The sequence below is a fragment of the Tupaia chinensis genome, unplaced genomic scaffold (genome assembly GCF_000334495.1).
Source record: "Tupaia chinensis unplaced genomic scaffold, TupChi_1.0 Scaffold146828_1, whole genome shotgun sequence".
Taxonomy (NCBI): domain Eukaryota; kingdom Metazoa; phylum Chordata; class Mammalia; order Scandentia; family Tupaiidae; genus Tupaia; species Tupaia belangeri.
In genome coordinates, this window is record NW_006206682.1 from 818,471 (window position 1) to 844,685 (window position 26,215).

Sequence of the window (26,215 nt, forward strand, 5' to 3'; positions counted from 1 at the left end):
TGTTACAGCACTCTTAACAGAAACATCACGCATGGTGTTAAAAGATAAACTTAGGCACATTAAAATTTTAAAGAGTTTATTTGAGCAGACAATCCATGAATCCATTGGCACTAGACGGCAAGAGGTCTGGTGCCAATGGGTTTTCAACTGAAAGAGGAAGCGAGAAGCTTTTATAAGGTGTTCATAGAAGCAAGATAAAAAATATATTTGGTTAAAGAGAAAGTCCTAGTTAGAGGTTAGTTTGGCAGTTTCTGGTTGGTTAAGCTTAAGTTTTATTTCATTGTGTACATTGAGTTGGGATTCTGTTTGCTTATGTAGGAGTCCAGGGCGTTGGGGCCCTCAGACAATTGATTTTTAAAAAAATTTTTTAATTAAAAAAAAAAAAAAAACAGTGTGGTTGAAAGAACCTGGAAACCCAAGTTTTCCCCGGTTCTCTAACTCACCAAGAAGCCTCAGATGACCTATATAACTTTGCTGACCCTGGCTTCCTCATCTTTCAAAAGCTTACTCTACTTCCTGTCTACCTCACAGGGACATAAGGGTCTAATAAGCCACTGCTTGGAAGGTGCTTTCTAAACCGTCAAGGGAGGGATCTACCAGTTAAGGTCTTGGCAAGCAAGGCAGACGAAGCCCTTCCCCTCTTAAACTCCGTGTTAGAAGGACTGCTCACACCGCAGCAGACTCAGCTGAGTGCACGTTTCACTGCTTTACCACGCCCTCCTTGAGAACAGGGCTTATTTCTTAGAATCATTCTATACCCAACACCTAGTTCAGTGAGCTAGGCTCAGAGAAAGATGTTAGTGTGTTTTGAATGGCTAGAAGGATAGGCAGAGGAAGGACTATGGTACAGTTTTAAACTCCTGCCTCACCATCTGGGCCTCACCTTGGACTTAACTCCAGTCTGTCAGTGTCCTGACAGGGTCCATGTGCTACCTTGGGCTGATTCGGGTTGGAAAGAACAGAGTACACCACTACGTCTCTTTCCCCTGGACAGGGACACTTAAGATCATGAGCTTGTATTCACCCCTTCAAGGAGTAATTTTTATTGAGCCTCTGTCGTGTGCTGAGTCCTGTGCCATGCCCACCACCCAATCCTTTCTGAAGCTCACCAAGGTTTCCTTTGGTCCTTAATAGCCTGTGCTAATGAAGAGAGAGGAATGTTGCCTTATGACCCCATTCCTCTTAAGTCTGCTGTGATCCTCTCCAACCCCAGGAAGTCTTAACCTCTCAAACTCTAAACTGTTGTTACATAGGCTTCCAGGAGTCCTCAGAAGGCACTCACAGGCAAGTATCGAGGTGCTTAATACATTCTAAGCCCATAAAAGGTGCTTAGAAAACATCTTTATTAGACTGTTCTTTTTTCATTTTATGCCATTTATTGGAAGCCAGTCAAACCTCAATAATGACTTAGGCAATGAGAGTCGTCTTCATCCAAGCCATCTAAATGGCTGTCACAAGAAAAAACATCAAGCCACATTCATATCATGCCCAGCAAATTTAATGGATCTTCCTCCATTAATAAAACTACAGGTTGGGCCTGCAGGTGGCATGGAGGTTGAGGTGCTATATCCCACATGGCTGACTGTGCAGTACAAGTTCTAGACCTGGTGGCTAGAAAAACACAATGAACACAATGGGCATGGACAGCAGGTGGTGTGGTGGTTAAGGGTGCTGGACTCCCATATGGTCAACTGGGGTTCAAGTCCCAGACCTGGACACTTTCTCTCTCTCTCTCGTTGTGTCCCTCTCTGGTCAAATTTAAATGAATAAATAAAGTTAAATAAAATAATTCTTTAAAAGAAAAAAAACATGAGCATGTATGTGTGCATGCCCAAAATCCTGAGAGGAGAATATACAAGGGCTTTTAGCGTGGCCATGCCACCTAGGCTATCCTTTCTCTCTCTCTCTCTCTCTCTCTCTCTCTGTTTCTCGTGAGAGCACACACACCCTAGTAAACTTTAAAAAAAAAAAAAAAAATACATATCACCTATAAACTTTAAAAAAAAAAAAAAAACTACGTATCACCTGACATGGTATTTTCTATAGGTGTTCTCTGCATAATGTATCTTATAATTCTAAATGGCATTATTTTAACTCATACTTATTCGGTAGCCTCCTTAGCATATATGATCATTGCATTCTCTGTTTTATCATTGAATTTGCACTGTTTTTCATTTGGTACAGCTCTAGCCTTGAAGAAGTTCACAGCAATGATAATAAAGTTTTGAATCCTGCCTTAGTTTCCCTAATCCTGATGAATACAGCTCGTTAGTCCTTTGGTCCATTCCCTTCTTCTTTCCCCTCCATACCAGCGCTCCACATTCAGTTTTTTCACCCTGTCCTCCCTATCACTGGTGTTTCTTCTCTGTTTATACTGTATGTGTGGCATCTCATCACTTCCACATTCTTCCTCCACTCCAGCCTGAACCTCATACCTGCATTTAGAAAATCTCCCAGGAAAGATGGTGTTTCCTGCTTCGTTGCCCTTCTTATGTTGCAGTTAGGAATTCCGGGCCAGACCTGCAGCTAACTTATCTGTGGTTCCCCCTCCCCCACAGGTGAAGAAGACCTGAGTGTGGAAGAGGACGAGGAAGTGCTGACTCTGTTGTATGACCCATGTCTGAACTGTTATTTTGACCCGCAGACTGGGAAATACTACGAGTTGGTATGATCCCTCAGTCCAGCCCAGTCGGAGCAGGATAGCAGTTCAGAGTCTGTTAAGGAAGCTCCACACCCTGTGTGTTGGGCAGGCCCATGGACTTAAAAGTAACCGAAAGAAATGAATTCATCTTATAAATAATGTCCAACGTTAAAAATTCCTACATTCTTTCGGTAGATGTGTGTGATTTTGAAACTGTGATAGAAATTAATAGAGAGACAAGTCTTTAGGACTTTGAATTGGTTCTTATTTGTTTGTTCTCACCCTCCATTTAATTTTATGTCATATAATTTTACATAAACGAATTAAGACTTATTCAAATTTTTTTGCAGTGTTAATCTTTAAATGATGGCTTGATATACAGAAAATGTATTCTTGTTTAAAAGATGTCTGGGTACTTATTTTATGATATATTTGTATTAAAAAATAAAGTGTGATGGTCAGAAGGATACCTTTTAAAGAGCTTCTTTTTATTCACCCTGCTTTCTTTGCTAGAATATTCCTAGGTGATGGCTACCTTGTCTTAGACCCCTAGAAGAGGGTCCATTAAGGTCAGCCTTTAGGCTCCCAGTTCCCTGGCACAGGCCCCACTATCTCCATTTTAGTACAATTCTTTCAGTTTGCCAAAGATCACAACGTTGTTCATCACGTAAGCTGCTTAGCTCTGGGCTTTGCTTTTCTAAAAAGCCTTATACTCATTGTCTCTGAACGCCTGCTCCATGGATCCAGATTTAACAAGAAGTCACCCATTCGAACATCCCCCAGACCTCACCACAGCTGCGTCTTGGACCCAGAGAAAACTTGACGGCTTGCTTTGGCCTTTAACGTCATGTCAGTGCAACTGCTTGCTGCCTCACAAGAAAAAAACGTGTGCTTCCTGCATTTGGGTAGATAGCCTTGAATTGTGTGCCAAGTATAGTAATATTGAGCTTGAGGAAGTACTTATTATGTTAGTTGGCATATTTTGTTATTTAATAAAGATTTTCAATAAAGTGTACTATTGGAAATGGAAATTTATTGGTGTACAATTGGATTTAATGGTAGTACTATAATTTCATTTAATAGTGCTTCATAGAGGAAATAGCTCTTTTTTTTTTTTTCCAGGAGTAGCTTTGGACTCCTGTTCACAGGATCATGCATTATTTAGAACCATGTTTGCGTTTGATAAGCTTTTGATCCTGTTATTCACAAAGTATACCTTTGTTAGGAATTTCTCCCCAAGATCTTCATGCTTACAAAATGAAAATGAATAACTGAAGCTTCATCAAGCATGCAGAATTGTAAGAGAGGTGGGTTATCTTGATTATGACCTTGAGGACGGAAGGGCTTTGAAGGCCTTATTCCTGCTTTATATAGTCTCAGGACCAACTGCATGAAGGTAGAGTTGATTAAAAATTTATATTGTTAAAACTTGTAGTTACAGTTATAAAAAAGATCATGAGCTATATTATGGAGGAAAAAAATATTAGCAATACCAGGGTGACCCATGAACCCCAAAATAGAATGCTCCCAGATTGGAGCTGGGACATAGAAGACTAGAGAGAGCTCTGTTGGAATTCATGAAATGGAAACCATATATCACCTTTGGTCCCAGAATTCAAAGACTTGCTGAAAAACAAAGCTCCAAGAGGCACAGGAGTGGCAGCAGCTAACAGTTTCTCCTGATGACCCACAGTCACCAAATGACAGTGCCACCTTTTTCTACTTCGGGTCTCTGCCAAAGGAGCAAGAAGATGTTGGCCTGACTTGTTTATCCCCAGGACCATGTGGAATGGTGGTGAGATGGGCCCTGAAGAAGAAGGCAACCTTCACAAAATGGGGAGGAATTCCAGACAGGCAAAAACAAGAGATGTCTGTCCTAGGAGTCTACAGGTATTCCTCTGTTTGTTTTGTCCATAACTTTCTCGACTACTCAGTCCATCTGCTAAAACACTCAGCCACTCCACAATGCCACAAAAACAATGAACTCTCAATTTCAATTCAGATATCCAAGAGTCATGATTCTATGTGGTCTAGTTTTGTCCAGTGTCCAGCAGAACCTTCTTTCATGGATAAGGAAGGAAGGCAAGTAAGGGGTTACTCCTCACAAGCCAAGCAGACACCCCAGAGCTGTCTAACACAAGGTCTTAATATCCACTTTTTACATTTTATTTGCCATTCTAAAAGGGATAGCTTCATATCTTTTGAGAGTTCTACAAAGAACTGAAAAATCAAAATAGATGTGTTTCACATTGTCAACTTTAAACCAAAATGGTGTGGGCAGTTTATTTGGGAATTCCTTGACTGGGCCATACTTGTTCACTGGTTATCAAATTTTGCTACATATTAGAATCTCCTAGGGAGAATCTAATCATATCAACACCTAGGTTTCACACCTAGAATCTGATTTGATTGGTCTCGGGTGCAGCATGGGCACTGGGAGTTTTAAAAACCCCTCTGGCGATTCTAATGGGCAGTCAGGGTTCAAACGAATGCTGTAGATTAGATCTGACATAATTAGAGGGCATATGTACCTGTGGGGAAGAGTCTATATTATTCATTTCCATGTTTAAGACCTTAATTTCTATTCTAATCAAATTATACCAGACATTTATATCTGAAACTGACTATTGCACATGGATACTAAAACTTGGATTGATTCAATATGAAAATACAACTTAAGATCATTTGATATCAGCCTGGGGACTGATTCAAACAGTTTTTTGTTTGATAGAATTGGGTTGCGACTTAAAGTCATCAATCTCTAAATTATTTTTAATTTCTGAGCCCACTTAATGGGAATTATGGAAAAACAGCTCTCAGTGACACTGGTACCAGATCAATGATTTCATTTCCCTGGCAATTATAAGTCCTTTCTCTCTCCAATTTATTTTATTTTATTTCCTATTAAAAATAAATACTGAGCCAGCCAGTGGCATGGTTGTCAAGATAGCTAGATCACACATACCTGACTGCCTGGTTTGAATTCTGGCCCCAGTGACTTAAAGAACACTCTGGGCACATGTGCATGCATGCCCAGAATCCCAAGAGGAGAATGGAGAAGAAATGATTGCAGCATGGCCATTCTCCGGGGGGGAGGGGGTGCTTTCTCATTTTCTCTCTCACATTCTCTCTCTCTCCACCAAGCACCTGTACCCTGTAGCAAATTAAGATAAAGAAAATACCGACATAACAAAATGCATACACACTTGTGCAAAATACTTTGCCCTGTTTTTCCATATTTAAATCAGTTGTTTCATCTACTTTTCATCTTGACTTTTCTTTTTATTTTTGAAGTTCAAACTGTTTAATAACCAAGAGTAGTGTAGTCACAGAGTGTGCAAGCAGAGAACAATTAATTAAAAGGATAATTTTTAAATTTCTCTTTGACTTTAACTGAATATCTAGCTGCTGGAAGTTTCTGGACTTTAAAAAAAAAGAACTACTCTAGGTTGTATCCTATGACCCCCTCCCCCATCTTCAATCAAAACTGTAAGAATAGTGCAAATTAAGAATCACCTAACTATGTGTGGTTTTATAGTGCTTTTATTTTATGCAGCCCTCATTTTGCATTCCAAAAAATTTGATCATAAAGAGATTATTGGTTTGTTTTTTTTTTTTCCTTTTAGTTTTGCCAGTGGGCTCATGGGGGGCGGGGGCGGGGAGGCTAGAGAGAAAGGGGAAGTGAGAAAGTACTCCTCCCCCATGGGGCATGGTCACACCCAAACCTCCCTCTTCCATTTCTTCCTCATTTCAGGATTTGGGGCATGCATGCACAAATTGGGGGCATGTGTATCTCAAGCTGCTAGGTCCAGGACTTGAACTGTGCAGTTGACCCTATGGGATCCAGCCACCTTAAATACCATACCACAGCCTGGCCACATAAAGAGAATTCTTGTCAAGCGGGACCAGCAGATGGCATAACCGTTACGTTGCTGGACTACCACATGGGTAACCACAGCAGCTTAAAACTCAGACCAGTCCTATGAGCGTGCATGCCCAAGGAGAGGGGAGTGGAGGAAAAGGGATTGTGGCATGGCCATCGCCCCTAGGGAGTGATTTTTTGCTTTCTGTCTCTGTCTCTCCAGTGAGCACATGCACCCATAGCAAAAAAGAATTCTTGTCAAGCAAATCCTATTTTCTCCTTTTCTCTCATTATAGTAGTTGAGATAGAATCATGTAATTGGGCCTAGAAAGGTCAATCATGGCCATTTCTTTAAACTCTAGTTTTACAGTTGAGAAAAGTGAGATTTAGATCGAGGAGTTCATTGTCAAAAACCACTTAGTTTGGAATCTATTATCCCTCACTTAAGATAAGGATTCAGGTGCGGTTCCATGGCCTAGTGGTTAGGACAGTAGGATCCCACATGACCAACCTTGCGTGCAGGTCCCAGAGCTGGTGGCTTGAGAAGCATCCTGAGAGCGTGTGCACATGAGTGTGGTTCTCACTCAGTGTTTCCTTCTCTTGCTCTGTGCAGGCAGATTCTTTCTTCCTTCAGTTGTCACCCTTTATATCTCAGGATCAGCATTTTGCCATGTCTGCTCTAAGAAATAGTACTTCCGTTACATGTTACGAATAATGGAAGAGGTCCATGGTCCAACAAAGTTGGAAAGTATTGGAGAAGAGAAAATGCTCATTTGCCTTTTCTGGGGAAGTTCTCAGTGGCTTTCCTAGACTGACATTCCCTCCCAGGGAATCTCCAGGGAGGGGAGGAATATGTGCCCTTCAACTTCTCACTTTGATTTATCTACAGAATTCTTGCTTTAGAGCATCTCAAGGGTCTTCTCTACCCATGGAAACTGCTTTGAGAAATGCTGCTGTGAACCTCTTCTCCAGAACCTGGAAGCCTTGACTCCCAGCAGAACTCCCAGAAATGTCTCCCCAGTTTGGTTTTGTGTGTGTGTGTGTGTGTGTGTGTGCACCTGTATGTTGTTTTGTGGAGGAAAGGGGTTTGGAGCTTTTTGCTTTACCCAGATATTTCACAGACCTCTGACCAGACTATAATAAGATACATTATTCTTCAGGGGCTAGCAGGTGGGTGGTGTCATAGTTATGGTGCTGGACTCCCACGTGGCTGACCATGGTTGGCGACCCAGTGGCTTGAAAATCGTGCTGGTCGCATGTGCATGTATGACCAAAGTCCCAGGAGGAGAATGGAGGAGAAGGGGTTGCAGTGGTGTGGCCATGTCCCCTGGCGGGATGATTTCTCACCTTCCCTCTCACTGACTCTCTCCAGAAAGCACACATGCCCTATGGCAAAAATCTAAAAAAATAAAATGATTCGTCAGGCTCACTTTTCATCCAAAACAAGCTCCACTGAAGCCTTAATATTTCCTAGGTCTGAGGTTTTGGTCACCTAAGATGAAGAAATTTTCTTTCTATTACTTTAAATTATACAAACTTACAATTACAGGTAATATAGCTAACTTGTAACAAAGGATAAATCTAAGTGAAGGTCCATTCATCATGAATATTGGAACTTTACATCTTAATGAGTATTTTGGTTCTGGCTTGTGTGGTTTTAACGCAATTTAGAATCACATTAAGTCAAAATAATTTGACTTATAAGAATTAAATGACCAGTAAACATGGACCACAGATAACACTAATTTTTACTGCTGACATATTCTCGTGTAATTAATCACCTGTAATTCCATGAAGCATTACAGAAGTGAAGTGCTGGAAATGGTATTGATTGGTTTTCATCAGCCCAACTTATCATTGTCAACGTTATGCTGAACCTGGCAAGATTTAAGCATATAAACTTGCTCCTAATAGTAATAAGTATTGTCACTATTTCAACCTGTAGATCAGGGGAAATTATCCCGAATATTCTGTACTAGGTACTTCCGAAGGCATTAGGCATTGGTACCCAAATGAGATAAGCACCATCAGCCAAGAGTATTTGGCTTAAAAAGTCCAGGAGGGAAAATTACTCTTTGTTTATTCTTTATAATATACCATTCTGAAATATGATTTCTATTAATGATGGAGTTTCAATAATCTATAAATAAATCACAAAGTAGAATTTAACTCATACCCAGTTTTGTTTTATGGATTCTTAGTTTAATTAAAGATTAGTTTAATTAAGGAAAATCAATTTAAAAAATACCTTTTTTTTTTGTTCTACTTGCAAAAGTGATTCAGACATTTCAAACCCTGAAAATTTACACACCTTTTAGCCAGCTCATTGGAGAGAGTTTCCTTTCTCCTTTAAAACCTTTTGGCCGGTCAAAGAAATTGATAGTATCCTATTACGGGTTTATTTTAGCAAGCAGGGTATCTTTTTTCTCCTCCAATACTTGTCTTTTCCTTGACTTTTCATGTCTATTCTAGCTCTAAAATTCATCTAGATATCTAGGTCTGGACAGGGTACTTATCTTTTCAGTTCACTTATTTCAAAAGGTTTTAATCTACTTAGGTACTTCTCAAGAACATCTGCCTTTATCAAAAAAAAAATTATTTAAGGGGGAAAAATGATGGCTTCCATTTTTTTCTTTTTTGATTGCCAGTAAACACATGCACTTGCCAGAGAGATATAGAAAGACAAAGAGAGATGGAGAAAGCACTCCCCTATGGGGTATGGTCATGTCATAATTCCTTCTCCTTTTCTCCATCCTGTCAGGATTTAGGACATGTCCCACGTGCCTCTGGTATGTTTTTCAATCCCCCAGAGTAAGGACTTGAACCATAGTCAGCCCTGTGGAATCCCATTCCTTTAACCACTAAGCTATGGAGCCAGCCTATTGGCTCCATTTTTCAGCTAAGCGTAAGACTCTATGGATGCTCCAAAGCCCAGACAAAACAGAAAAAGTCTGGAGATTCCTGTTAAAATCTGTTCTCACCCAGAACATTATCATTGGGAATGTCTATAGCCTTAATTGACAAGGGGCATCACCATTTGCATTTCTCTTAAAACCTGTGAGACCCCTTCCTATGTTTTTCCAGTTGTTTTCAATGTGATGTAGTGGTTCTCAACCTTGACTGCTACTGCATTATCTGGGGACTCTGAAAATGGCTGCTGCCTGGCTCTTACCCCTGGAGATTCCGACCTCCTCTGGCCTGGGCCATACCCTGGCATCATGATGTTTAATAGCTCCCCAAGCGATCCTAATGTACAGCCAAAGCTGAAACCCTCTGGCCTAGCCGGTTCTCATTTCTTGTCTTTCTCTCCCCTCTTTACTTCCCGTTGTGCCAGAACAAGCGGTTTGGAAGTTCCCAATGGCATACGGTGTCGATGACATTTGACAGAGTCAACAAACTAACCATCACTTGATGGATTTCATCTGTAGGCTGTCCCATCACCTTCTGACAACTTGTTTTACCTCCTTGTGGGTGATGACCATAGATTGGGAAATAAGACTTGTTTTGTTTTCTTTCTTCACTCCATTTTGTATGTGTTTCAAGCTACACCATTAATTTTCCTTCCTGGATATCCGATTATATTCTACATTAAGGAACATGTGTGGGTTTCAGCTTCCAATTAACACAGGGAAGAAAGTTTGTTGAGTGACTGTGTGGCACCGATGGGAACCCCATCTTAGCTATTAATATCTGTGTGCCTTGTGTGACTATGTATTTTATATCTGGGATCCATCAGTTCACAGTACCATTCATGACTTAATATTCTTAAGTTAAATACTGGTGCTGAATTTTGGAGTCCTTGCCTTTAAAGCAGCTCTTGGTGATTCAGATTTTTCTTCTACATAAAAATTCTATTTACTCCAATCTGAGCAAAAGTATAACCTATGGCTTTCAATTTCCCTGTGTCTATCACATTCTCTAAATATGAGACCATGGGAGAGGCACTGGGAGTTTAAAACCTTGTTGAAATCACCCCCTTCAGAGTTATAAACCTTTGGAAGGTCTTTTTTTTATACACAGCCTCAAGCGCAAGGTGCTTTGGAATTAAGACAGTTGATATACAGGGAGGTGTCATGGTGCAGAAAGGAGAGGGTGAGAGTGGGAAGGGAAGGTAGGAGTGAGGTCAAGAAACCAGTAAGGCAAAAACCACATCAGAGGGAACGTGGAAGACGCAGACCCTTCCCTGCCAGTGGGATTTTACACAGTGCAAAAGGGACAACATGTGAGGTGAGACCACATCTCATTTTGCCCTACAATCTTAAAGGACAGTTAGAGCTCAGCAAGCTGGAGAACTTGGAGACACCCAAGATGCCAACAAATGAACTACCCATGGAAAAGGACTTAGCACTTAGCAAGCACCCAATAAATGTTTGCTGTCGTGATTCTAATGTTCAGGCATAATGCCTGGGCCTAGCAGACCAGGGGCTTTCAAGTTTGGACCTCTGGTGATTGGCAGTGGCTGTAGCATTAGTCCTGAAATGATGTGTGGACACGTACATTCTTTTATGCATTGAAGTTAGAGTTCTCTATTTTCTCTTATAAGACCAAGCTAAAAAGAAAAATGTTTATCAATACTTGGGGGAGGAAAAAATGGGAACATCAGCTTCATGCAATAAGCCATAAAGAAAACTACCCATTTATTTACAGTTAGGGGAAATAGGACCTATACTGACCATATACTAAACTCTTGGGGCCAGTGGTTGAAAATAAGGCACTAGAAAAATTCTTTAAATCTCTATTTGTTCAACATTTGTAATAATTCAGATATGACCCATATGGTTGAAATAATTAACCCCACTATAAATTTTTAGTCTTACTCCTAAGTAAAATAAAAATCCAAGACCAAATCAACAGCTACTTTTCTTTTAAAAATAATAATAATAATAAATAAGTTTATTTACCCTACTTGTAAAAAAGAACATGTAAGCACACATGAGATAGAGAGAGAGAGAGAGAGACCTCATCTTACTGCTTCTTACAGATAGAGAGGGAGAGAGAGACCTCATCTTACTGCTTCTTACAGATAGAGAGAGAGAGAGACCTCATCCCTCTGCCCCAGCTCCCCAGCTTGCTGGTATCCTGGGTATGTGCATGCATGGCATGTTTTCAGGTCAGCTCAGGAAATGAACCCTGGCTTAGTTCCATATGGCTTTCAGCACTGCCATTTGGTAGCCCTCCCATCTGCACTGCAGTTTAGTACCCCCACCCCAACCTGCATCACCAAGGCCTAGCCAACAGCCCCTTTTCAAAGCAAGGATTTCAGATATGATCAATTCCAAGCCAAGCAACTCATGTAGGTTTAAGATTTTCTTTACTTTTTTTTTAAGAGATATTTTTGCTATGGGGTGAACATGCTCGCTGGAGAGACAGAACAGAGAGACAGAAAATGAAAACTCACCCCCCAGGGGGATGGGCACACTGTAATCCTTTCTCTTTCATTCACCTCAGGATTTTGGGCATGCACACACATGCACCCTATGTGAGTTTTAAGCCTCCAGGTCTGGGACTCGAACCATGATCCACTACATGGGAGTCCAGCAATGTAACCATTATGCCATCTGCTGGTCCCAAGATTTTCTTTACTTTCATTCCTTGTTGTATGGTATAAGATTATTCCAAATCATCTCGTTATCTGTCAATATACCTTTTACGTTAGGATATATGAAAAATATTTGAGATAATTGAAGTATGTTTGTTTACACAGAGTCAGCAATCCCGATTTTTTATCAGTTCTGACTGCCCCTCTTTTACTTAGGCAAAGTTAATTAATTTTTTCTAATTGGATAAGATTATGTTAAAAAGTTACAGAAGCAATCCTCTTTGACTTTGCCTTTATTTCCTATTCAGGAGGTCAGCCATTCCCTACAAATGTTTCCCCCCAAATTTCTACCCAGATCTTAATCACAAGTTACAGACACTGAGCACATTGCCAAAGAAGTATCAGTGTCTTCAGAACCACAATTTTCCATCCATTTTTGGAGGTGTTTGCTGCCTTTGACAACTGAGACTAGGAGGGAAATTCACAATCCCCCTGGTGAGCTGCTTTTGCCACGGCTTTCATGCCATGTTGGGTGTTATAAACCCGTGAGAGTGAGAAACAAGTTTTTCTCCTTTCTCTCTTTACTCTCCTACTAATTCCAACACCATCAGGCTGGATTTCCATTCCCAATACCAAACTGTAAAAAAAATCATAGACGCCAGCTTCTAAAATAGTGTGTACTATGAATTTCTTGCAGTGCTTTCTGAAAGTTATCAGTTCATCTACCTAAAGTCACAGAGAGCATTTAAGCCATCCTTTGATTGATCCTGTAGCACTCAAGGCTCTGGTATCATTCTGCCACACAGTCACATCCCAAAAACACCGTCTATATCATTAACACGACGATTCCTACTTGAAGTTATATGCAGAGTTCAGTGGTTTTGCAAGTGCATTCCTATGAGCTGCTTAGCACTTCTGAGCTGGATTTGACAGTTCCTTCAGTTTATATATCAAAGGGAAGTTGCCCATTTCTTTTTTCATTTGATCTAATGGGTCATTAGGGTCGGCCTGAGACTGGGACTCCGCTCAATGCTTTCTTCTGCCCCAGAAATGCTGCTATTTACACCAAGTGAAAATGACTCTCTTGGTGACCAGCTTCATCCTCTCTATTGTCAGCACAGCCATTTATTGAGCTCTCACTGTGTCACCAGACATTACACTACACTGCATGTGTACGTGTTCTCACGCAGTCATCATGAAAACTCTGAAATAAGCGTTAGTCTACTTTGTAAATTAGGAAATTGTTGCACCGACAGGTTCGGGGACTTACCTGAGTGGTGGGTGATACAGGGATCTGTCAGGCCTGGCCGACACCACACCGCCTGACTGCAGCGTAGGCAGCTCTACTGGCCAGCAGTCGTGATGGCAAAAATTCATATTGCTGGGACCAGCAGATGGCATAGCAGTTGCGTCGCTGGACTCCTACATGGCCAACTGCAGCTTGAGTCCTGGACCCTGTGGCTTGAAAGATCATGCCGGGCAAGTGTGCATGTATACCCAAGATCCCAGGAGGAGAAGAGGGGAGAAAGGATTGTGGTGTGGCCATACCCCCCCGGGGGGGTTCTCACTTTCCCTCTCACTGTCTTTGTGTCTCTCTCTCTCTCTCTCTCTCTCTCTCTCTCTAATAATTAACCCCACTATAAATTTTTAGTCTTACTCCTAAGTAAAATAAAAATCCAAGACCAAATCAACAGCTACTTTTCTTTTAAAAATAATAATAATAATAAATAAGTTTATTTACCCTACTTGTAAAAAAGAACATGTAAGCACACATGAGATAGAGAGAGAGAGAGAGAGACCTCATCTTACTGCTTCTTACAGATAGAGAGGGAGAGAGAGACCTCATCTTACTGCTTCTTACAGATAGAGAGGGAGAGAGAGACCTCATCTTACTGCTTCTTACAGATAGAGAGGGAGAGAGAGACCTCATCTTACTGCTTCTTACAGATAGAGAGAGAGAGAGACCTCATCCCTCTGCCCCAGCTCCCCAGCTTGCTGGTATCCTGGGTATGTGCATGCATGGCATGTTTTCAGGTCAGCTCAGGAAATGAACCCTGGCTTAGTTCCATATGGCTTTCAGCACTGCCATTTGGTAGCCCTCCCATCTGCACTGCAGTTTAGTACCCCCACCCCAACCTGCATCACCAAGGCCTAGCCAACAGCCCCTTTTCAAAGCAAGGATTTCAGATATGATCAATTCCAAGCCAAGCAACTCATGTAGGTTTAAGATTTTCTTTACTTTTTTTTTAAGAGATATTTTTGCTATGGGGTGAACATGCTCGCTGGAGAGACAGAACAGAGAGACAGAAAATGAAAACTCACCCCCCAGGGGGATGGGCACACTGTAATCCTTTCTCTTTCATTCACCTCAGGATTTTGGGCATGCACACACATGCACCCTATGTGAGTTTTAAGCCTCCAGGTCTGGGACTCGAACCATGATCCACTACATGGGAGTCCAGCAATGTAACCATTATGCCATCTGCTGGTCCCAAGATTTTCTTTACTTTCATTCCTTGTTGTATGGTATAAGATTATTCCAAATCATCTCGTTATCTGTCAATATACCTTTTACGTTAGGATATATGAAAAATATTTGAGATAATTGAAGTATGTTTGTTTACACAGAGTCAGCAATCCCGATTTTTTATCAGTTCTGACTGCCCCTCTTTTACTTAGGCAAAGTTAATTAATTTTTTCTAATTGGATAAGATTATGTTAAAAAGTTACAGAAGCAATCCTCTTTGACTTTGCCTTTATTTCCTATTCAGGAGGTCAGCCATTCCCTACAAATGTTTCCCCCCAAATTTCTACCCAGATCTTAATCACAAGTTACAGACACTGAGCACATTGCCAAAGAAGTATCAGTGTCTTCAGAACCACAATTTTCCATCCATTTTTGGAGGTGTTTGCTGCCTTTGACAACTGAGACTAGGAGGGAAATTCACAATCCCCCTGGTGAGCTGCTTTTGCCACGGCTTTCATGCCATGTTGGGTGTTATAAACCCGTGAGAGTGAGAAACAAGTTTTTCTCCTTTCTCTCTTTACTCTCCTACTAATTCCAACACCATCAGGCTGGATTTCCATTCCCAATACCAAACTGTAAAAAAAATCATAGACGCCAGCTTCTAAAATAGTGTGTACTATGAATTTCTTGCAGTGCTTTCTGAAAGTTATCAGTTCATCTACCTAAAGTCACAGAGAGCATTTAAGCCATCCTTTGATTGATCCTGTAGCACTCAAGGCTCTGGTATCATTCTGCCACACAGTCACATCCCAAAAACACCGTCTATATCATTAACACGACGATTCCTACTTGAAGTTATATGCAGAGTTCAGTGGTTTTGCAAGTGCATTCCTATGAGCTGCTTAGCACTTCTGAGCTGGATTTGACAGTTCCTTCAGTTTATATATCAAAGGGAAGTTGCCCATTTCTTTTTTCATTTGATCTAATGGGTCATTAGGGTCGGCCTGAGACTGGGACTCCGCTCAATGCTTTCTTCTGCCCCAGAAATGCTGCTATTTACACCAAGTGAAAATGACTCTCTTGGTGACCAGCTTCATCCTCTCTATTGTCAGCACAGCCATTTATTGAGCTCTCACTGTGTCACCAGACATTACACTACACTGCATGTGTACGTGTTCTCACGCAGTCATCATGAAAACTCTGAAATAAGCGTTAGTCTACTTTGTAAATTAGGAAATTGTTGCACCGACAGGTTCGGGGACTTACCTGAGTGGTGGGTGATACAGGGATCTGTCAGGCCTGGCCGACACCACACCGCCTGACTGCAGCGTAGGCAGCTCTACTGGCCAGCAGTCGTGATGGCAAAAATTCATATTGCTGGGACCAGCAGATGGCATAGCAGTTGCGTCGCTGGACTCCTACATGGCCAACTGCAGCTTGAGTCCTGGACCCTGTGGCTTGAAAGATCATGCCGGGCAAGTGTGCATGTATACCCAAGATCCCAGGAGGAGAAGAGGGGAGAAAGGATTGTGGTGTGGCCATACCCCCCCGGGGGGGTTCTCACTTTCCCTCTCACTGTCTTTGTGTCTCTCTCTCTCTCTCTCTCTCTCTCTCTCTCTCTCTCTCTCCTGCGAGCACATGTGCCCTAAGGTAAAAACCTCCTAAAAATAAATGAAAATTTGTATTGCTTATAACAGAGGAGTGGTGATCAGGACACCTTGCTTCTTGGTTAGGTGTTAGTTCCATAGCTGCAGCTTGAAGAATGATTTTCCTATTTATCTGTTGTACTTTCCACTTAAAAAGAGTTTACATTAAAAAAAAGTCCACAGAAATTTATTATCACATGTACCTAAATACATTTCAAGGTTATTGATGGTATTGCATATTAGAAACATTGGTTCTATTATCTACAAGTTTAATAAAAGGAAAACATTAGACATGTCACACAGGTATCATTTCAAAAAACCCTTTGCTTCTCCACAGGGCATCCTTATTCTTCCCTTTTTCCTGGTGTTTCTATAGTAACCTGGCATCCTCAGATACTACCTTTTTGTTGGCACTAAAAGATCATTTATAATCAGCCCTCCACTTGTTCTGAAATGCACCCTTCAATTCATAACACAACAGATAGTGTGTAAGTTTAACAGGACCTGAAGCATTTCTTATCTAGAGTTAAACTCACATGTTCAGAGGAGTGAAAATATCAAGAATCAGGGTGTTACAGGATTCAGCTTTCAGCTTCCCGACTCATGAAAAGAACTAAGCTGGTTTCTGGGATCCTGGGAGTCACCCTAATCCCCTTCGCGTTATTAATACTGCCCTCGCAAGACTGCAACTGACCAGGGGTGCAGACACTTCAAGAAAAGAAAATTTCAGAAACGTCTTTTCTGAGGTCAGTGGTTTTCTGTTCAGAGAAGCCTCTGGCTCTTCTGCCTATACAACAGGATATGGCAAGGCTTTTCAGTTACATCAGATAATCAAGCTTCGTACTTAGGGCCTGTCATGGCCATACAGAAGAGCCATTACAGCTGGGCCTTTCTTTCATTTCCTCCCAATGTCCTGTCCAATCTCCTCATGCACCCAAGTAGTGTACAAGAAGACATCTTTCACATCCTATGCAGGAGAGCTGAATAACTCAAAACTAAAATTATTTAGTCTTTGCATACTCCCATGGAACAACCAATTTGCAAGAATCCTTCTATCTAAGGCTGATGGGTTTGTTTTTTGTTTTTGTTTTGTTTTGTTTTGTTTTGTTTTGTTTTGTTTTGTTTCTGTCGTGAAGATTCGAATCTTCTTTCAACTATCTCCCCAATGGGATAAAGGTATGTTCCCATGCAAAACTGTCAAGGCAGGCACCTGGCACTCCACATTGTTCCATAAACAGGCATCGTGGATTTAGATTACTTACATATAATCAGTGGCTTTTCCATCATAATCTCACTTCTTGCCTTCTCGTTATGCTGCTCCGTTCTTACCAAAATGCAGTGACTTATTGTGGCCCCATGTGCTGTTCTCAAATACTCTCATTCTCACTCCAGCCACGTTCTGCCACCTGCCCTCTACTGCCCACTGGAGGTGAAGTATGGTGACATGACTTGTTTCAGCCAATAAAGGAGAGCAGAAGTGATGTGTGTCACTTTCAAGTGGGAGATGTAAGAGCTGGCACACTTTGCCACCTGACAGTTTTCCAATCTCCATGTCACCTGCAATGTTTAGGGTGCTGGTTTCTCCATCAGCATGGGTTCCTGGAATCAGGAGAAAAGGGCCCAGGAAAATGAGGGTAAAGTATGACTTTTCTGTCAAACCCAACAGGTTCAAGTCAAAGAGGGTGGGACACGTGTCCAACTGAATGTAACTAAGGGCGTGTGAGGCTGATTGGAATCAAATAGGTGAAAAGCCAGTTAAGCTTTCGAAAAAGTTGTATAGCCAAATAAACCAGGAGTCTGGTTTATGACTATTCAAGATTTCTGACTTCCCATGGCCCTCACCTTCCTCCAGTAGGAAGCAAGCTGAGAAAGTTGCTCAGCCCCCAGGAGGGCATGTCCTCCAGTGCTCACTTCATTCTGGCCAAGGAGATCACAGGTGAAGGAAAACCTCCCAGAGGGTGAACCAATGGAATGGGAGCGACAGAATCCAGACCTAATGAAGGAAACTTCCCCACAGCCAGGGTAGGGGGCCCCGCACCATCTCCCTTTGATGCTCAGAACTGCCCGGGAAGTGGCTGCTCCATGATCACGCAGTTCTGTCCCTCTTCTACCACCAGATTGGGTGCTGTATGTCACTTGTCTTTCTGGTTCATGTATCTCTGTAGCAAGAGAAGCTGTGTCTGAACCTGGTGTAGAGACCACTGCCTGTGATCCTGAGACCCTGCTTCCTGAGGTGGATGCCATGGTAGAATGGGACTTGAGAATGTCTCCCATGGGTGAGGGCTAGTGTATTTTCCCTGCAGGAGAGAGTGTGGGATGGATTTTGGTGAACAAAAAGGTGGCTATGCTACTCACCGATACTTCCGGTCCTCTCCCTCCCAGAACATGGTAGGTTGCACTTCCCGGCCCATTGTGGTTAGGTGGAGCCAAGTCATCTCTTCTGATAATCTGAGTGGAAATGAGTTGTCACTTTCCTACTCGGCATTTTTCTCACTTTCCTGGCGTAGGCGCTCCAGAATTCCCTTTGCCTCTGGCTCAGAGACCTGCATCATCTCGTCAGCCTGGGTGCCTGGATGATTGTGGTCAGCAAAGTGCTCCCATCTACCTATGGTGAACCTGCTATGTGAGCAAGAAATAAACCTTAACTGTAGTGAGCTTAGATTTAAGGGCCAGATGTTTCCAGAGCATAACTTGATTCTTACTGATCTACTGTTGGAGCCTAAATCTCCTCTGGAGAAACTAGTATTGATATTTACCCTATACAGTTATTTCTCTGAAGATATCATGTACCTTACTTGATGAATTCTGGGACTAAAGCAAAGTTGAAGTCATGAGACACAGTCCCAAGTCCTTAGTCTCATGAACTGGTTTACGTTTCCCCTAATGGGTCATGCTGGTCTTCCATCACTCCCAGACAGTGCCTCGCTCTGCCTGAAAATTAGAGTATATATAAATTTGCTCCTTACTCATGACCCCCCACACACCCAGTTGCTAGGTGCAAGAATGCTATTTTCAAAGTCGGAAAAGTTTCCAAGACAGAAAACATTCTTGCAAAGACAGAGCGTGAACTCCAGCTCCAGCGTATGCGTTCTTTCATGTTACAACTGCAGCTCCACTAGTACAGTCGTTGAAAGTGGGATGCTATTTACATTACATGACTTGAGTTTTTCCATTAAAAAGTATAATACTGGATGATTGTGCATTTTGTTTGTGTGAAAGGGGGGAAACCTTTATCCCTCTGAAATTGCAAATGTCATTACAACGTGTTGCATATTTATTAGCCCATCTGCTGCTACAGCATTAAAGGGGGGAAAAAATCTTACTATAAGCAATTTATTCACAGTTACAGTTTTACCACCTGATGTGCAAAGTAACACTTGGTAAGCATTTATTATTGTGCTGAGTAATTTCTATTTTCAATTGAAGTCTGAACATTTTTTAAAGACCACAGAAGTGAACATTTGCTCAGCCGTGGTTTTTGTTTCCATATTTCGGTGGAAAAGAATAAGCCCTGGTATTTGAGATGATCAGGATGGGTTACTTGCCAGCATGGTCTGTAGGGATTTCCCTGTTGGAGCTTTGAGAACCCTGATCACCTGATCACTCCCGTGGCCGCCGCATGTGTCCCACACCGACCAGGTAAAGGTTGGAAAGGTGAATTTGAATCCATCCACCTAGGTCCTTTCAGGGCAGACGGCTCTGCTGGGAGGCAGCTGCTGTGTGTTGCTAACACCGAATCCAATTGCAGTACAAGCTGAGACTGTTTATCTCTCTTGGCAAAATACCAGCAAGTGTATCAGTCGGGGCATCTTTCAAAAACAACTAATCCCCAAATCAGTTAAATAAGGACTCAGGCAGACAATCACAGCCAGTGGGTGACTTTCACACACTGTAAAGGTAAAAGAGGACTCTCCCTGAGAGGGACTGGCCCACGGCACTCTTCTCCCCCACCTGCTTTCGCCTTGCCTTAAAGGCAGAGGTGAACTTTTGGACTGAAGACTTTCTCTCTCTTGTCTTATACCCCATCACGAAGCGAGTCCTTTAGGCAGGACCTCTGTGTTCCTGTCTGATCACAGGAATCCAGGTGACCCAGCTGCCACCTGCTGCCCTTGGCTCCTTTAACATGTTCTGGGTATCTGTTGCCGCAAAACAAGCAACCCCAAGCTTCAGTGGTGAAAGACATGGCCATGGTGTTATGCTCAAGGATTAATCTGGGAACAGCTTAACTTAGCTTCATAATGTCTGGGACCTCAGCCACAAAGACTCAAATGGGGAGAGGTGACAACATCTGACAGCTAGAATCACCCAGAGGTGGCTTCTTGCAGTCTAGTTCCTGAGCTGGGTGACCTGAAGCTAGACTTCAGCTGGGGCTGTTGCTGGAGACTCTCCATGTGCCTCTCCACCTGGCTTGGTCCATTTCCAACACGGTGCTGGGTCCCAGGGGAGGATCCAGAAAGCAAGGGTTCCAAGAGAACAGGTAGAAAGCTGCATGGCCACTTCTGAACTTGTCTCAGAACTCTCACAGCTTCTCTTCCTCTGCATTTCCACGGGTTACAGTTCATACCAGCCCAGGTTCGGGGGGTCGATGGCAAGGTCACCTCTCAGGAGAGGATGAGGAACAATAGCTGTTGTGGGGGCAAGCTTGGGAAAAGACAGCCCTACACTACGATATGACTAGAGCATGGTGGTCCCATTTTGGATTCCTGTCCTGGTTCTCAGAAAGGAATGAGTCAAGAAAGGAATAGAGGCCAGCAGTTGGCGTGGTGGTTAAGGTGCTGGACTCCCACATAGCCAACCACAGTTCGAGTCCCAGACCTGGCAGCTTACTTTCTCTCTCTCTCTCTCTCTCTCTCTCTCTCTCTCTCTCTCTGGTCAAATGAAAAATAATAGTAATAATAAACAAATAAAATTTGATGAATAAAAAGGAAAGGAAATTATTTTTAAAAAATCAAAAAGGAAAGGAAAGGAAAGAAGTAGAGGTGCCAGGGAACATCTTTGGGAGAATCCTTTCATTCCACCCCTGGGTTAGACAGTGTGTCAGGGCATCTAAGTCCTGACTGAGATGGTCCGTCTCCTCCCTCCTAACTGGTCAGGGCCACGTGGCTGCCCTCTCTGGCCATCAGGATTTCAGGTTTTCTTGCTGAAGGTTTTTGCACCTACTTGCTCCCTCCCCTCTGGGGCTTGATAATGCCCTCATAGCCTTCAGGACTCAGCTGCAACATCGCTTTTTGTGGAAAACTTTCCTGACCTTCCTGATTGGGGCCAACAATCAGAGTAGACATTCATGACACTAAAGTACTTCATTGTTATTCATTGTTATCATAGTTGTGAATTTTTTTCAACATTTTTTTTTTTTGGTTTTGCTGTAGGGCACGTGCACTCACCAGAAAGAGACAGAGAGAGGAGGGAAAGTGAGAAAGCACCCCCAGGGGAGATGGCCATGCTGCAATCCATTCCTCTGCATTCTCCACTTGGAGATTTGGGGAGCACATGCACACACTCACCCAGCATGTTTTTTTGTTTTGTTTTGTTTTGGTTTGGGTTTTTTTTGTTTGTTTTTTTAGAGAGTTTCACTGTAGGGCGCGTGCGCTCGCCAGACAGACAGAGAGACATAGAGACAGAAAGCGAGAAATCACCCCCCGGGGGGATGGTCACGCCGCAATCCCTTCTCCTCCATTCTCCTCTCGGGATCTTGGGCACGCACGCACACACGCCCGGCGTGAGTTTTAAGCCACCGGGTCCGGGACACGAACTGCGGTCGACTACGTGGGAGTCCAGCGACATAGCCATTCCGCTAACTGCTGGTTCCCCACCCAGCATGTTTTTGAAGCCACCAGGTCCAGGACTCAAACCACGTGGTCAGGCGTGTGGGATCCAGCACCTTAACCACCACACCACCTGGCTAGCTCAAAAATTTTTTTTTAACTTTTAATGTCTATCTCCTTACCTTGCCTGTGAACTGTATAAGGTCAGTAATTCTGATTCGGATGACCATGCATGCTGTCCATCAGCACATACACATGCAGTTAGAGTCCTCAGCCCAGAGAAGGGGTCTGATGAACATTTGTTGGGACAGAGTTAGAGTTTTTGAGCACCACGTATCCACCAGGCACTGGGTCAGGCGTGAGACACAGAAGTGACTAGGGTAATCCCACTTCTGCCAACTTGAGACTTACATCTAGATGGGGAGACAGAAGACAAACAGATAAACCTAGAGGCATGTGGATTGAAAGACGGGCTCTTGGAGAAGCAGGAGTCATAACCTAGCTGTGACATGAGGGAAGGCTCTCTCGAAATGAGATTCCCACCAGGCGTTTCTACCCCACCATCCATCCCCGCCAACCACGTGGCCACACAAGTCACGATTTCGCCCTTTCTTTAAGATCAGATAATTAACTCCTCGGTAATCTCTATTTCTGGGTGTCACGGGATAAGTCAATCAAAGCCTAGGAAAGAGAAGCGTACATGTATGCCTTGGTGCGAGTGGGCTGTTCCATATTACTGTGCGTACTAACGAAGTTGTGTGTATCACAGGGAGCGCTTTGATACTGTTAAGCTTAATGACCCTCTGCTTAAAGAGGGGCGATGCGTTTACGCCGAGATGCCTCGCTGGAGCAATGCCTCTGAGTGCATTGGTTCTAAACGCCTCAAAGCGCCAGCTTCAAAATAACAGTAATGGGCAAGAGGCAGTGCTGGTCCTCTGAGCAGTTTTATTGTCCGCAGGTGTGTTCCTGCTGCCTGTCCACCCACAGAGCTGAAAGAGCAGTTAGAAAGGTTCTGGAGTTCTGCTGACCCTTGAAGCCCAAAGAGGGGACTAAGGAAGACTTCGAAACCTCTGTCTCAAGAGTTCCTATCTAGGCCATCATTTCCACACCACAGTTACTCAGGGACAGCCTTCTAAGGCATTGGGATGTCGGAAAAGTCACGACACATCGTGCTTAGAAACAAAAATATGTCATGACTTCTCCAACGACACTATTTTCATAGCCATTTGAAAGACGAGGACACCGAGACTTAGAGAACTTTCTTCATTCCTGCCTTCATTTCAGCAACAAGGCAGTCCTGGCCCCAGTCCTCCGGGCACTTACACGGTGGAGGCTCCACGTAAGCACACAGACAGCAGCCCAAGACGAAATGTGCTTGAAGAGGGTAAAGCAGGGGGCAGGGTGGCGAGTGACGCAGAGGGAGAGGGGCTTCTGCATGAGACGGGTAGTCGGTGAAGACCCCAGACAGGCATTGGACGAGACTAGAATGCTCAGGAGGGGTGAGGGGTTTCCAGACAGAGAAGGCAACTGGCACAAGGGCCTGGAGCGGGATGGCCCTGGCACGTGTGAGGACACGTGAGGCCAGAGCAGGGTGCTCAGGCACTGTGTCCGGAGTCTCCAGTGGCCCCGGAGCCCATGGTCAAAATGGCTGTACTTGTCGGCCTCGTTGCCCAGAGAAAATAACTGAGGGGAGCATGGCTGATTCCTTAGGGAGAGAGGAGCCAAGAAGTGGATTCCCATCTTCTGGGGAGACACCAGCTGTCAAACTAGGAATGTAATGAAGGCATTTTGAGACTTGGGTGGAAACAGGTTCTCCAATCCCAGCCCCATCCAGGAGAAATGCCATCGTATCAAATAGAGGTATTTCACAAAAGGATTTCGTGGACAGCTGTCTCAGCTATCTTTGATGGCTGAAAAATCTGAGCACAAGTTGGTTTTCTTTTTAATCTTTTATTTTCTCTATTATACATGTAAAATCATTCTTTTGAAAAGGAATCCATAAGCTTCGGACTGCCAACAGAGATCTACACAATGAGGACTCAGAACCCCTGTTCCATCGAGCTCAGCGCTGTGTTGTGTTTCTTTACGCGCAGCACAAAAGCATTCCTAACTGGTCCCTCTGTTTCCTCCATTGATGCATGGGCAATACTAGGGGCTGGTCACTTCTAGAATCAAGAGTAGAGACACCGGAACCAGCAGTTAGCATAATGGCTATGTCGCTGGACTCCCATGTAGTCAATCATGGTTCAAGTTCCAGACCAGGTAGCTTAAACTCACACTGGGTGCATGTGCATGCATGCCCAAGATCCCGAGAGGAGAATGGAGGAGAAGGGATTGCAGTGTGGACATCCCCCCTGGGGGGTGATTTCTCACTTTCTGTCTCTCTCTGTCTTCTGGCAAGTGCATGCTCCCTATGGCAAAAACCTCCAAAATTAAAAAAAAAAGAGTAGAGACACCAATAAATTGAGGACAACCATTGGTAACTAACTCGTCTCCCTTTGATCTGGACTTCTTGTTCCCTCTCTGCATTTCCTTGTTGAAACGCAGATGCCCTCTGGAAGACCCTAAACAAGACTGATCCACAGTGTCTGCCTCCTTCACGAGTCTCCCCTTGGACTGGACTTCCCCACTCTTCACAGGACAACATGCAGCCAATGAGCCAAAAAAATGGCTTCCTCCTTGTGAGCATTTGGTCCCCCAGGACCTGAAAGGCTTAAAAATTAATGGAGACTTTCCCCAACCTGTGCTGTCATCCTCAGGCAAGCCTCCCGCATTGGAGCTGGCTGGCGGTTTTCAGGCCTAGTGCTTTACAGCGGCTGACGTTCTGTCTTCCCGCTGGGGTGATTTGCACTGACAGTTACCCAACCTGGCATGCCCAACCTTCGCACGACCTGCCTTCCATCACAGCTGCTGGTCTGCCCAGAGCCATTTGTCCAGACCTCAGCCTCTTGGCTCCTTGTGACATGGCTCCTGCACACCCACCAGAGAGCCGAAAGAAATAATGTCATAACCACAGGGTGAGCAAAGGTCACCTCTTCTCTGTGGCAACAGAACATCTGCCCTGGGGAGATGAATTGATGACCACTTGGTCATTCGTAGTGATGAAAGCTAGTCCACTTTCTTACTGTGATCAGCCATAGAACAGAGCCAGAGCTTGAGAAGGGAAAGCCAGAAGACCTCCAACACCACTGGGTGGCCCATTGTTGGCAGTGGCTGGGAGGCACGGGCCCCCTGTGGAGCTAAGTTCTGCCCTCCCCAGCCTACGATCCCAAGACATGTCCTGCTTTCATGCTTCTTAACATCTTTGAGGCCAGCTGTGGCAGCATAGCTGTGGCCACATGGGAAGGTCCTCGCTTCGCGTCCTGAGGTCTCCCTGGCACACAGTGCATGCACATGCCTGTGATTCTGGCTGGGGGGCCGTGATTATTATCATGATGCAGCCACAGCCCCCGTTTTCCAAAACACACCATTCCATCATTAAACGCAATGATGTCTCTTTAACTAAAGCTCATATTTGGTGAAAGAAAATCCATTCTGAGAGAAGGAAATGCCCAGTGCTTCAGTCCAGGGCCTGGGTGGCGTCACACACCTATTTTCATAGGAGAAAGGCCCTGAAATTGAATTACTGCCTGAAGGTTTTGTGCAGAAAAGGGCACTGGGAAAGGACCTTGTCAGATCATACTCGGGGTGTTTTATACGGCATCAAGTGGTAGACGTTCAAATCTCACAGATTTTATGCCTGGGGCACAAGAGGTCCAGAGCTGGGAGCACTGGAGTGTCGGAGAACAGAGATACAGTGAAATAAAATGCTGGCTCTTCAGTCTCTGCCGTAATTCTCTCGGCTTACACAGTGACACTGGAAAGAGAGAGAGGAGGAAAGAGACAGAGCGCGTCTCTTAGAAGGTAGGCCAGAAGGCAAGCCTGTCTTACGTATGAGTTAATATCTAAATTCTGTTCTCAACCTTGTCACTACCAACATTTAGGCAGGCCGGGTAAGTCTTACTTGGCGGTGGCGGTGGCGTGGGTGGCCTGTGTGCCATAGTACGCTAGGCAGCAGCATCCCTGGCCTCCATCCACTGGACACAGTGATGCTGCCCAGATGTCCCAAGTGGGGCAAAATCACCTCAGTTAAGAACCAGTTATCCAGGCCAGTAGGTGGCATGGTGGTTAAGGTGTTGGACTCCTACATGGCCGACAGTGCTTTGACTCCCAGACCTGGTGGCTTTCTCTCTCTCTCTCTCTCTCTCTCTCTCTCTCTCTCTCTTTCATGGTAATAGTAATAGGGGCCAGCAGGT

General features: G+C 43.7%; 1 protein-coding gene across 5 annotated transcripts in view; it reads left to right on the forward strand.

Annotated features, from left to right (window-relative positions):
- The window catches only part of CFAP20DC (CFAP20 domain containing), a 276,467-nt gene extending 253,539 nt beyond the window's left edge, over nt 1-22,928 (forward strand). For 4 of the 5 annotated variants that reach the window (XM_006169139.3, XM_006169140.3, XM_027768542.1 and 1 more), the window contains one exon: nt 2,559-3,108. In XM_006169139.3, the coding sequence (XP_006169201.1) occupies nt 2,559-2,671 (113 nt within the window). In that variant the 3' untranslated portion in view covers nt 2,672-3,108. Of the gene's footprint in view, nt 1-2,558; nt 3,109-22,878 lie in introns of those variants that run through there. The other variant, XM_006169141.3, reaches the window with a different exon arrangement.
- Nucleotides 22,929-26,215: the final 3,287 nt, after the last annotated feature.